The following is a 14,236-nucleotide window of genomic DNA, read 5'->3' on the forward strand; positions in this document are numbered from 1 at the left end:
AAAAGGATTGAAATTTAATTCAACGATGATTATTTATAACGAAAAATAAATACATTACTTAAATAATCAATGCATACAAATGTGCCTATAATTATGAAAGTGGTTTAAGTCAAAATTAAAAAAAAAAAAGAGTTTATCTCAATTATTGTATACCACCTTATTATAAACTAAATAAATTCAATGTAATTTTCACAATATTGTCAAAAATGAATCGTTAGATAATGTTCGTTATTTCAATATTATATAGAATTCATATAGTGTACAAATGTAATTCTTTAAATATCTCGAAACAAGAGATATATGACTTAGACCACTTTCATAATTATGAGCACAAATATGAAATATAATTCATTCAATTCTTAAATGAACTTTTCAATTTAATTTTCTATTTATTTGTTAAGAATAGCGTATATAAGAGACGTTATGTCTTCTCACTCCGTCACCCCTACTCTTTACCCCTACTTCTCCTATGGGCCGCACAGTCCCTTAGTACATGGCGCTGTTGCACCCTCTCATTATTCTGTATTCGGCCTAGCTCTAAGCTTGTTCAACAGTTCTTTCTTTTCACCGTTTTTATAACAAATCTTACTTTTAATATTAACTTTGCGTTCTCTTATTTATCAGCCATACCTTAACAGGTTATAGCCCCAGACACGCTTACACTGCGCAAGTGAACGAAAGTTAATTAGTTTAATAGTGAATTTTGAAAGACAGAAATCTAACCTAGTTATCGCCGGTTTGCACGAGTGTGTACTTGCACCAGTGTTCCATTGAGTAAGGAAAAGAAGTAAACACCTGCTAAAATCTCAGCTTCAACTACTTCAGAAGCAGCAAAAAAAAGGGAAAATATACCGACAGAAATCCACGTATCAGTACAGCGTTGGCACGAGGAGATAAGAATACGCAAAGAACAATGGAAGGTGGCAAGAACAATGAAAACGCAAACATGGGTGAGACAAAAGAGCAGGGTAGTCAAGGACTACTAGCAAGCTAGGTGAAAGTAAGTACATATTCGATAATTGTTTTTATCGAAAGCTTGTTTGGAAAAATAATAGTAATATATATATTTAAAAAAAAGTAAAAAAAAAGTAAGTACATGTTCGATAACTGTTACTTATCAAAGGTGTGCTTGAAAAATTAATAATAAATTAATAATAAAATATATATAAAGGAAAAAAGGTAGAAAAGGTGTGCAAGACTCTGAGCTCTTGTAAATCTTTATTCTTTCTTCTCTCTCTTAAAATCGTGTTACAATTTAAAACAATTTATAAATAAAAAAAAAAAAATAAATTAAAAAAAAAAAAAGGAAGAAAAAATTGATACATAAAAGGGTTTCCGTTCAAAAGGTTAAATTAAAAAAAAAGGAGAAAAAGGAAGGAAAAATATTGAAAGTTGCGCCCTATAAATATTTCTAGAACAATAGATACGAATGCTTAAACGTGTTCGAACTAGAAGACGCTATTTGTCTACACACGAGGGAGAGTAAGAGAGGAAGAAAGAAAGGAAAGATAAAGGACAGAGTAGGGCACATATACGTTTCAAACACACGTCAAAATTATATCACACGACACTAGAGAGGGAACATAGCGCGTTTATTTATTAATATAAAAAAAAAAAAAAAAAAGAGGAAAAAAAAGAGGAGGAAAAAAAGAGGAAAAAATTAAAATAAAATAAAATAAAATAAAATAAAATAAAAAACGAAGGGAAAAAACAACGCCCTAGCGTGTAAACACAAGGCGATCTTGTCGTGAAGGCAGCGATCCCAGAGACTTTAGTTCGTCTGATCGACACAGGGGCGTGAAATTATCGTACGCGCCGGAAAATTATCGTACGCCCCGGGAAAATTTGAAATCCGACAATTTCTCGGACGAGATTTTCAAAATGTGGAAAAAGTGTGCAAGTTCCAACTTTTTTTTTTTTTTAGTCATCAAGTTCAAAACCCTATCATAAAAACGATAAAAACGGTCGTCCGCTGGGAGATCGTGATGGTGGTGGTGGTGGTACGGGTGGTGGTGGTGGTACGGGTGGTGGTGGTGGTGGGGGTGCACCTTTCCAAAATTTGTTAACTAAAAAAAAAAGGTCATCAAGTTTTCGAAATTCCAAATGGATCGTATACCACGAATTTTGGATCGTACAGGGCCTCAAATTATCGTACGCGTACGATAGTTATCGTACGAATGGGATCGCTGCGTGAAGGGCATGGCAACGCACTATGTAAGAAGGAAAGAGAGAGAGAGGGGGTAAAGTTGCCTCTCCTCTTCCTTCCATCTTGGGTCGTGGTGATGGAGGGAGAGAGACGCAAGTGTGCTTCTCTTCTCCGCTCTGATGGTAGTATAGGATGTGTTGAAGAGCGAGAGAGAGGGAGAAAGATAGTCGCATAGTATGATTGCGATGTTGCCACTTCCTCTCCGAACAACATATGGTATATTCAGTTATACAGAGACTAGCATAGCATGGTTGCGATGTTGCCACTTCCTCTCAGAGCAACATATGGTATACTCAGTTATACAAAGACTAGCAGAGCGAGAGAATTTGAAAAGGCCGCGCAAGGCTATTCTCATTGGCTCAACCATTAAAAAAAAAAAACAAAAAAAAAAGAATAGTAAAAGCAGGCACACTTTAGACGTGTAGCTAAATAGATATATTGTAGTTGTATGTCACTATAGTTGAAATGGTGGAAGCAGGCACATTTTAGATATGTAGCTAAATTGATACATTTTAGATGTATAGCTGTTTAAATACAGAAGAATGATAATAATAAAAGTTGGAATCGATTCATAAACATGTTTGAAACTTGGTTTGAACAAAACTAAAAGGTGCACCAAATTAATTGAATACGTATTTTTTAGCGAAATTGGGACAATTAGTTGATTTGTCGAGAGCCTTGCTCCAGAAAGTTGGTAGTCAAAGCCAAGTTGCACGGCTCACTGCAGAAGAACATGGTTTCTTGCTTGAAGATGATAGCGAAAACTGCTGGGCAGTAGATATGGACCAGATAAACATTGAGGATCAAAGTTTGATTCTGTCAGTACTATCAGACGCACAAGGTAATACGGTCAGAGTGGATGTTGGTCGAAGCCAGCATGACTCAAGCAGGTCGTTACAAAATGATTCGTCATTAGAGGTGTCTGACAAAGAATTAAGAGGCTCGCGAGCAACAAATGTAATAATGGAGGTCTTAAAGACAAATAGTCCAGTTGCATCAAGTAAGTCCTTAGTTTTAAATGTATTGTACTAAAATTAAAAAAAAAAAAAAGGAAAAAAAAAGAAAAAAAGGAAAGAGAAAAAAAAAGAAAAAAAGGAAAGAGAAAAAAAAAATAAATAAATAAAAAAAAAAATCTTGTCCTTTTTGGAATGGGATTTTACTGATGGGTGAGAAAAGTAATTATGTGTACCGCTTCCTCATGCGCTTTAAGGCATGATGTATACAGTCTCACGGATCATGTAAAATCGTTATTTGAAAGCCATGGTATAATATAATAGAGTGTAAATCAAACAGAATGTTTGATTGAGATATCTAATTTTGAGCAATATTTAGTTTCTCAACAGAAGGACAGAGAAGATAGTACAACGAAGGCATTGGTAAACGCGGCTGCTCCTGCACAAAACCCCGAGAGTACCTCAGATGCGGTTGACAATATAGAGGTCAATGTTATGAGGAACCTAATTAATATCTAAAGGGAAACCATTGCAACTCTTCGAGAGAAAATTGAGAGGCAAGACAAGGTATTCAAAAGGCTTACTGACAAACACATGCAAGAATACGATGCTCTCAATAGACAAGCTGAAGGCTTAAAAAACTCAGTGGCCGAAAGTCAGAAAAGAGCTGAAGAGTTTAAACAAAAGTATCAATGGTTACAGGAGCAAGTAGCTGAAATAAAGCAAACTCAAAACTAAACGCATTGTCGTTACAGTTGAAGAGCCTGCTTCGGAGTTATACGATGCAGTCTCGACAGCTCAACAGTTTTCTGTTGGAAGTAGCAGTACAGCTACTCGAGATAATGGTCGTGATAGGGTTTCTGGTGTTCCGGTGAGTATTGTTCGTACTCACGGAAAACCAGTGAAAATAAACGAAGTTAACCTTGGTACAGCGATTGGAAATGAGATTTTGAAAGTACTTAATAGTGAAGCAATGGATAGTTTAACTTTGCAAAGGTCCGGTCCGAACTCAGGTTTAGAATCGAGTAATTTTTTGAGTAATAAATCACACGCTGGTGAAACAATAAATTCTAGTAATCAAAACACTGCTCAGACGGGATGTCATAACAATAATAGTCGGAATTCGGCCCAGGTAATCAGTCTTCAAATGTTCAATCCTGATCATAGCATACCCCGTGTATATAAACTTTGCCAGAAAACCAAATTTGATGACTTTCTTGATGATCTTAGATCGGAATTAAGAGCAAAAGATATATTGTATGTTATCGACAACAGCATTAAGCTTTTCTTAGATAAAAATGATAATGTGAAACAGTTAGTCATTTTTAAAGTAAAAGATACAATAGGAAACAGAGTCGATAAATTTTATTTTGATCAAGTGAGAAACATTTAAAGTCCGCTGGAGATCCTTGCTAAATTAAATGACTTAAAGGCTCTTGAAAGCACCGTATCGACGTGTTTTGTTTGCAAAAGGCTGTATACCATACAATATAATCCAAGCAAAGAAAGATTTAAAGATTTTTGTAATAGATTTGAAGAGATTGTACGAACATTTGAAGACCTTCCTGGATTTGAAAAAATATCAGAACTAGAGAAAAGAGATACATTTTACAACGCGATTTATAAGTCGGTACCAAGTGTGCAAGGTGTAGACTTCCTCAAAAAAAGCCAACAGGGAAGTGGTTTAACATATGCTCAATTGAAGGACTTTCTCACTAAAGAGGAGACAGAAAGGCTGTCATCCAAAGAACATTTAACAACCACTGCGTTGTGGACTGAGTCACGACAAAGGGAATTTAAGAGCTACTGCAAGAACTGCAAAAGACCAGGACACTTGGCATCGAAATGTAGAGAAGTAAAGAGAACCAACTGCTTTGTATGTGATAAACCTGGTCACATAGCTAAACATTGTTCGTTAGCTAGATTACCAGCTCATCGACAGTAAGGTGGTTCGTCACCGAACCGTAAGGGCCGCGGGTATACTAGCACTCATTACCGAGGCAGATCAGGCAGATTTAGAGGTCAATTTAGTCAAAAGCGTGAGCACAAGGGTAGGTCTAAATCTGAAGGTGAGCGCAAGCTTGATCTAGGTCGTCGTGGAGCAAAGAGAGGCAGGTTTAGTATTCGTGGTGGCCGAAGAGATGGCCAAGGAGGAAGTCAAGGTGCCAGCACCGTTTCAGGTGAGAGTATCGAGTGTGAGTCAAATGAAAAAGGTAATGTTCTATTTGTAGAAAAATGTCAGCAATATCCGGGTAACTTCAATTTTAATTACAGAAATAATACACTAGAACGGTTTATCGCGGACTCGGGTGCTACAGAGCATCTGTCGAATTCTAAGTTGATTTTCAAAAGATTAAATGAATCAGACGTTAAATCGATTAAATGTGCTAATAGAAATTCTCAGGCGGACTTGCAAGCAAATGGTGTAGGTACAGTAAAATTGAACTTGCAGAATGGAGAAACGCGCGAATTGCATAATGTCATATATGCTAAAGATCTATCGGTAAATTTGCTCTCGTTAAGAAAACTAGTAGAAAAGGGTCTAGAAGTTTATTTAAATGATAAAATAATTGATATTTACGACCCAAAGACTTGTGAGTCGTTTATGACAGGGATATATAACAAACCTTTCTGGGAAATTGAATTCAAGTCTGATAATCGTAGTAGTGACGGGATAGGCTATAATGAGAATAGATACTGTCAAAAGGCTTTCTTAACAGATGGTGAAAATGGAAACTCTCATGAACATAAATATTTTACGAGAAGTTCTACTCGACTTCAGAATGCTGAATAGATTGAAAAAGAATCAGAATTGAAAGAGGAAATTGGAAAGGCGAACTCTCCTGAAACCAGTGAGGCTCCTTTAATTACTGATGAAAATACAGAAAAACGTTTAATCTCGGATGTTGCAAGCTCTTCTGTAGAAAAGGTACAGGAAAGCTCAGCAGCTGAAAATATAGCTGAGTTAAATAGACCAGACATCTTCAATTCAGTTAGGGATAGAATTATTCATAATATTGACGAGATTCCTGAAATAGAATTATCGCAAGATGAAATTATGTCCTTGGAAGATACTAACGTAAAAATGAATAAAGCCTTGTTATGGCATGTACGACTTGGACATGCATCGAGTAATTATCTCAGAAATTTGCAAAAACAATATCCTGACTTGAAAGATATCAAATCTGCCGAATTTAACGAAATCGTGGATAATTGTGAAGTGTGTAAAATAGCCAAAATTAAACGATTGCCATTTAAAACTGTTAGACAGAGAGCTTCCAGACCGTTGGAAACAATACATAGTGATATTATGGGACCGATAAGCCCAGCTTCTTATCCCAAAGGTTACAGATTTATAGTCGTAGTAATTGATGATTATTCTCGTTTAGCAATGTCTTATCCAATCAAAAATAAAAGTGAAGCGGGATCTTGCATTGAGTCTTTTATAAAATCTGCCAGAAATATACTTGGTCGAGATGAAAAGGTCTGTCGTTTACGATGTGACCAGGGACTAGAATATATGGGAGGTTATACAAAAGAAGTTTTAGAAAAATTAGGAGCAGAACTCGAACCCGCTAGTCCTGATACGCCCGCACATAACGGAGTAGCAGAACGTTATAATCAAACCATAATAAATAAGATTAGATCGTACATGTATGATTCGAAATTACCGGAAAATATGTGGGATTTAGGAGTAAGCGCAGCGGCGTACGCGTATAATCGAACACCACATGCTAGCAATAATATGGAATCTCCGTTGCATAAATTTGCACCTAATTATAGATATGATATCACTCAAATAAAACGGTTCGGATGTTTTACCTATATTAAAGTCCAACGAAAAACAGGACCGAAGTTTAGGTACATTGGTAGAAGAGTAATTTTGATAGGTTATACTCGAACAGGTTATTTATTTATAAAGCCAGAAGATGGTAAATTTTATGAGAGTAGGGATGCTAGGTTTAATGAAAGAATTGTTTACGGCGATAGATATAATGTAAAGGGTATTAAAAATTGGCAGGATGAAAACGTTGGGATAAACAAAGAAACCTGGTTAGTTGAATTTGATAAAGAAGACTTAGAAGGAAACACCGAGACCTTAGATTCGGAGGGAGCGCCTCCGCGAATTAAAAGAAAAAGAGGTCGCCCTAAAAAGCAAGCTGATAATGCGCCTGAACATGCTGAGACGACTGTTGATCCTCTCCCCATGGATGACGTATCAGCGAATTTTATTTATGCCTTTGATAATTCTTTAGAATATAAAGTAAATGAAAGAACAAGATTAAAAATTGATGAAAAATGTCACGCACTACTGGCTGAAATCAACAAAGATCCAAAGACCTATAAAGAGGCTATTAATGGTCCAGAGAAAGAACACTGGATAAAAGCAGTTGCAGCTGAATTAAAGGCTATGGGTTTACGTAAAGTCTGGACAATAGTAGAGAGACCAGAATGTAGTAAGAATGGAACACCGCCTAATATTATAGATTCAAGGTGGGTATTCAAAACCAAAGTTGATAAAAAAGGTGAGAAGCTTTACAAGGCGAGACTCGTTATACGAGGTTTTAAAGATCGAAACGAGTACGATTTGAAAGAAACCTATGCACCTGTTTCTCGATTGTCACTGGTCAGAGCGTTATTTGCAATAGCAAATGCTTACGACCTTGATATGTGTCAATTGGACGTTAACACAGCCTTCTTGTATGGTGAGTTGGATCAATTAATTTATATGGAAATTCCGGAAGGACTTCTACCTGAAGATTAAAGACCAAAGGATCAAGTTTGCAAGCTTGAAAGATCGTTGTATGGCTTGAAAGTAAGTCCGAAGAAATGGAATGAAAAATTCACTGAAGTTGTACTCAAAATAGGGCTTGAGAAAAACTTAGTTGATCCATGCTTGTTCACCTGGAGAAAGGGTAATGATTTTGTACATTAGCTTGTTTATGTTGATGACGTAATAGAGATAGGTAATCATCCGGGTAAAATGTTAGAAATTAAAAATAAGCTCAAAGCTGAATTTGAAATGAAAGACTTAGGTGAACCAAAAGAATACTTAGGAATTAGAATTAGAAGAGATAGGAGAAATAAAATTTTGCGACTAGATCAGGAAAAACTTATTGACAAAATGCTTGAAAAATTCTTAGAAGGAAATCCCTATCCTAAGAGAACACCTATGGTTTCGAATCAAGTCCGTAATCGAGAAAGAATAGATCGGGAAGAAACTATTGCTGTACCACTGACAAAAGATTTTCTTTATAGAGAGGTCGTTGGAACATTGCTACACATAGTTAACGGTACAAGGCCTGACATGGCATACATTACTAATGTGTTGAGTAGGCATCAACTAAATCCAACTAAGAACGAATGGAATATGCTGCAGAGAGCACTGCGTTACTTGTTGGGTACGAAAGGTATGACCTTGACGTTTAGAGGCAAAACACAAGAGTTGCAGGCTTATGCTGATGCAAGTTTCTCTGATTGCAAAGACTCACTGACTAGGTGTGGGTATGTAATACAGCTGTTTGGTGATACTATTGCTTGGCGAACACATAAACAGCCAAGGGTTGCTCTCTCCACTTGTCAGGCTGAATATGTCGCGTTAAGTGAAACATGCCAAGCTTTGCTATCTATCAGTCAGTCAATTGAGTTGATAATAAAAGGAAAATGGTATCCAATAAATGTGTTCAGTGACAGTAAGTCAGAAATAGCATGTGCGAAATCTGATGGCAATAATAAATTAAGGCACATGATCGAAAGGAAAGAACACTACATTAGGGAATGCGTTAATTTAAATTTGGTTAAGTTAAACTGGGTTCCTTCGAATAAACAGATTGCTAACATTTTCACAAAGACATTAACCTTTGAAACACATAAATATCTTACAGATTTGATTATGAATAATTAAATTGTTATCTTCTTCCCATCCAGGGAATAAATCTTCTTCGCAGGGCCAAGCTGTGTAACTGAGAGTTAACTGACATTCCGTGCCAAAGATTTGTCAAGTTAGATTAATTTTATTTTGAATAAGTTCAGTATAAATAAGTATGAAAAGTTATTCGTTCATAGATTTTGTTTAATCTATTTACGATTTTAATCACTTAAAGATGTTATTGAATATATTGTATGGTTTAAACCATTTAAAGAGTTTATTAACAAAAGTTTGTGGAGTATCGAGACATACCGGGCGGGAGTGTTAAGAATAGCGTATATAAGAGACGTTATGTCTTCTCACTCCGTCACCCCTACTCTTTACCCCTACTTCTCCTATGGGCCGCACAGTCCCTTAGTACAGGGCGCTGTTGCACCCTCTCATTATTCTGTATTCGGCCTAGCTCTAAGCTTGTTCAACAGTTCTTTCTTTTCACCGTTTTTATAATAAATCTTACTTTTAATATTAACTCTGCGTTCTTTTATTTATCAGCCATACCTTAAAATTATTATTATCAAATTTTTATTAACCCTTTCGTTACTGCAGATCTCGCCGCGAAACCGATTTATGCTTATATTACATTTGTTCAAAATAAATTAAAAAATGAGCCAAATGCCATCGATGTTCAATATGCGTAACAACAGAAATATCGCGGGGATGATAGTCAAACGGTATTAATCACGCTGTCGAATTCTATAGCCAAATCTCGTACAAATATGTCGTCAATCGGATGTCGTCTATAGTAGACGTTTACATACACAGGTCGTTACGCGGATGCTGTCAATAGTTAACGCTCGTAGCGAAAGGGTTAACGTTGCAATAATAAAAAAAATTTTACACATGCCTGATTATGTTATATCATGATAAGGAAATAATTTGATTTCAAATATTACGTTACTAATAAAAATAAAATATATTTTAATTATTATAAGTTACGTTTATATTTTGTTCTGTAAGAACAATATTGAACATAATACATTCAATCAGTGATCTCTGAGACTTTAGCTTGTCTGATCAACACAGGGCCGTAAAAATATCGTACACAGAGAAAAATTATCGTACGCACAGAAAAAAATTTGGAATATTTGGAATTTTGGATTTGACACTTCTCATTTCCACATTTGTTGAATCTCAATCTTCTTTCTGTTGAAATCTGTTGAATTTCAATTTTTAATTTTCAAATCTGCAAAAAAAGTAAAAGTTCCAACTTTTACAAACTTGATGATCTTTTTTTTCTAATTCTATTTTTCAATTTTTTCTTATTTTTCTCTTTCTTTCCTAATTCTATTTTTCAGGTTTTTCCTGACTTTTTATTGGTTTCCAAGCTATTTTCAAGTCACTTTTTTTTTTAGTCACGATAACATATATTACAAACTGTGTGCACTAGGGTGCGCTGCAACCGACAACCGAAGCGCGAAACAAAAACAAAATCAAGACTTATCGAACATTATATTTACATATCGAATTATCGTTAATTACATACAAGCTGAATTTTGGATCGTACAAGCTAAATTTTGGATCGTACAATGCTTCAAATTATGTGACGCGTACGATAATTATCGTACGAATAGGATCACTGCGCGTAAGTATAATCGCAAAAATTTACAAAATTTTAAGCAAACAAATCTCAGTTCGAGTAAAACTATGACCATATACCACATTGAGAAATAAAAATATGTTAAAATAAATCTATTTTTTAATTGTTTTATATATTAGTCTTATTATTATTATTATTATTATTATTATTATTATTATTATTATTATTATTATTATTAATATAATATAATATATATAGTAAATAATTATATTTATCAAAATTGTATAAATTCCTACAAATTGTTTTGAAATTTCAAAATACTGTAATGCCTTTTATCAAATCAAACTTAATTAAGTCTTTCTTATTGAATTTATAATAACTTTTTTGTGTAACCTATTCTATTTTAATATAAATTTTTAATTATTATTAAATATAGTTCATTTTTTTTCTGTATTTGATGCAATTCATTATTTCATAATTATTTCAATGTTTGAATCATTCGCGCGCAAAATCGAGTTCCGGTCCCCCAACAATGTACATGGCGCATCCCTCCTACAGGATCCCTAGTACATACGGGAAAATTATCGTACGCACAGGAAAAATTTTGAATTTGTACAATTTGTCGGATTGGATTTTCAAAATCTGAAAAAATTGTCCAAGTTCCAACTTTTTCAAAGTTGATGACCTTTTTTTTCGGCGGTTCGATAAGTCCACTGGAAGACCACCAAATCATAAAAAAAAAGTTGTAAGTTGATGACCTATCGTAAAAACGGTAAATACGGCGCACGGCAGGGAGAAAGACCAGATCGTACAGAGATCGTACACTGATCGTACAGTGGTGGTTCTCCAGATTTCGAATCAAAATCGGAACATCGAAAATCGAAAATCACTAGTTGAACCCTAACTTACCCGTTTGCAAAATTTGATGACTAAAAAAAAAAAAGTCATCAAGTTTTCTAAATTCAAAATTGGACCGTACGAGGCTTCAAATTATCGTACGAGTGGGATCGCTGGTTGTCGGAAAAACGAAAGAAGCCGAGGGAAGCCGAGATAGCTGCGCGACAGAGGAGAAATAATACCCCCACCACGCGCCGTGGAGAAATAATACACATTGTTTTACACTTTGTTCAAATGTGTTTGTGTCCATGTATTTCTCCGCGGCGCATGGTGGGGGTATTATTTCTCCTCTATCGCGATGCTTTTTCGGCTTCCCTCGGCTTCTTTCGTTTTTCCGACACACCGCGACACGTAAATTTTGTTGTTGCGAGGTGTGCTAGGCTCAAGAGAAGGGGTAACAATGTTCCGCGATCTGGCTTCACTGGATGCAATTATAAATTTAAAACAATTAAATGTACACTAGTCCACTCTCACATATATATGAAGCCTTGTGGTATAATTATAAATATAATGTTATAATATATACATATAGCAGTTATAATATAGCATAAAACCTGTCGGCGAAATAAAAAGAGATAGAAGATAGGAAGGTTGATATTGTCTCTCTCTAACTTGCGAGTCTTTTGTTCTTTCTTGCGTATAATATGTGATATATATATATATATATATATATATATATGTGTACCGCATTAGTTAGAAAGAGACAACATCAACTTTTCGTTTTTTGCTGCTATATTCATGCAGAGACATTTCCACTTACACAACCGCCTATGGTTTGTTTCCTCTATCTGTAATATCTCTATGAGCAACATTACGCCACAAACAGAGCTTGTTTTTGACTCACACACAACACTGCAATTTTTATCTAGTAAAAACACATTTTTCATATTATCTTATTATTTAATGTTGAAAAATAATCCCATTGTTAATTTTGTCTGTATTATTAAAAATAATACAGGCTGTAATATTAAAGATATTTCAATTTTAAATAAATTTCTGGTGTTCTGAGTAATGCAAAGTGATTTTTAAAAAAATATTTACGTTTTTATAGTGAACAAGACTATGGCAAAACCATATGCAGTAGTTTATTTTATTAAACAAGATTCGTATTCTGAAATTCCAAGCAATTGGCTTCTGAATTGCGATAACCTAAAAGAAAAAGGACAAAGTGTCAATGGCCACCATCTTTTGTTAAAAATCTACAGCAATTGTTAAAACATAGAGTCGAACCAAATGATGATTGGCCTATTTATGAAATTAACATTTTAAGATATTGTGGTATGTAATAAAATTTTTAGACCTGCTAATTAAAAATTACAAAATAATTACGTAATAATGGATAATGGCATAATTATTATAATCATTTCTATTTAGATACTCTGACTGCAGCAAGAAAAGCTGCCAAAGATTCGGACTATGAGTCAACGACCGAAAAACCATTAGAAAGAGGATTTAGATCGAAGCGACCTACTGCTGTTGTTGTTAATTCAACATACAAATGGTGGACAAATTACAAAAAAAACGTTAAAATGACCTTTTTTTTGTTGTTTTTGACTAAAAATAAATAGTAAAAATTAAAATTAAGAAAAGATTTAGTTAGTTTAGACTTTTTTACAGCTCATGTGTAGAATATGTGGATTAAATTTTATAAGAATCGGCTTACTGGTTCGTGAGATACGATGGAGCTAGTATTTCAAAACGTAGTTTCGAGAAAAACGTGTTTAAAGATTTTTTAACTCAAAATCGTGAAAATTCTTACCTAAACTTAATCTGCGATGCCTGGACTGTACAAAATACCTTCTTCTTGTTCATATTCTTCAATTTCTTCCAGTCTTGCCTTCTTCCACTTTGATCTGGCATCTTTTGAGCACTCAGAGCTTCGACGGTTCGCAGATTCGATACGTCGGTCGTCGCGTCTTTTAGCAAAGTCGATCGCTCCTGGCCCAAGTTTCATGCCCATCGTTTCCATTATCTTCATCACTGTTCGAAATTCTTTGTTGAAGGTACATGCTGAATCTTTGCACGCAATTTCAACAACTTTTTTGCCGTTAAACATGTGTTTAGGTGCGATGTGCCTTAGATTTGAGGTACTTTCACCAGTCGATGGAACACTTAGAATGCTTCGGCTTGGCATCAGTCGAAATTTTGTGGTAGTATCCTGCCCAAATCTCGTTACGCATATCCTATGAAGAATTCAAATTTCTTCTGACTGCTAAACCGTAGTTCTCTGAGAGTTCTTTCATCAATTTGATTGTAAATTTTTAGTTTTTACTTCAGGAACTTTTTTCACAACAGTCATTTTTCTCTTCACTACTGTTTTTGCTACAGTTCTTTTTTTTTTTTGCGGTTTGGCGTTTTTCTTTTAAATTTTCTTCTTTTGTATGAGAGCTTTTCTTGCCTTATTAGCACGCTTAAAAATACGTTTTGCCACATGCAAAATACACTTCAACTTTTTAACAATGAAATATTCACCGTATGGATGATAATAAAGCAGCATTTTAAAAGTCTTGGAGTCTCCGTAGCCGATATAAGAACCGTGCGCGCCGAACGCTCAGGAGAGCGGTCCGAGATAGTAACGTTCAAGCAGCAAAAAAATGTAGTTAGAGACATCGGATCTTTTTGAAATTTTAACACAATATTTCTACATATATATACATTCGAAAAATGTAAAAAAAAAAAATTCAATTTTTTAAAAATGGCAAGGTGGAACGTCC

At 34.9% G+C, this 14,236-nt stretch overlaps 1 protein-coding gene and 1 long non-coding RNA gene across 2 annotated transcripts in view; both read left to right on the forward strand.

Moving 5' to 3' along the window:
* LOC149031497 (uncharacterized) overlaps window positions 1–14,236 on the forward strand; it is a 205,353-nt gene that overhangs the window by 175,445 nt on the left and 15,672 nt on the right. The window lies entirely within an intron of this gene.
* Window positions 78–4,420, forward strand: LOC149031503 (uncharacterized). The gene is made up of 3 exons (XM_089175779.1): window positions 78–1,000; window positions 2,850–3,206; window positions 3,539–4,420. Exons 2-3 carry the CDS (start codon window positions 2,987–2,989, stop codon window positions 3,676–3,678), a joined length of 360 nt encoding a protein of 119 aa, XP_089031905.1. The 5' UTR covers window positions 78–1,000; window positions 2,850–2,986; the 3' UTR covers window positions 3,679–4,420.

Source organism: Polistes dominula, unplaced genomic scaffold (assembly GCF_049000335.1).
Source record: "Polistes dominula isolate Pdom_NZ unplaced genomic scaffold, Pdom_raw_medaka contig_19, whole genome shotgun sequence".
In the NCBI taxonomy this organism is placed as follows: Eukaryota; Metazoa; Arthropoda; class Insecta; order Hymenoptera; family Vespidae; genus Polistes; species Polistes dominula.

What these genes read in the sequence shown, in the direction of transcription:
- LOC149031503 (XM_089175779.1), top strand. Translation starts at nt 2,987, where the DNA reads ATGGACCAGATAAACATTGAGGATCAAAGTTTGATTCTGTCAGTACTA. An exon ending in AAATAGTCCAGTTGCATCAA is followed by an intron (nt 3,207 to 3,538) that starts GTAAGTCCTTAG and finishes AGCAATATTTAG; the next exon opens with TTTCTCAACAGAAGGACAGA.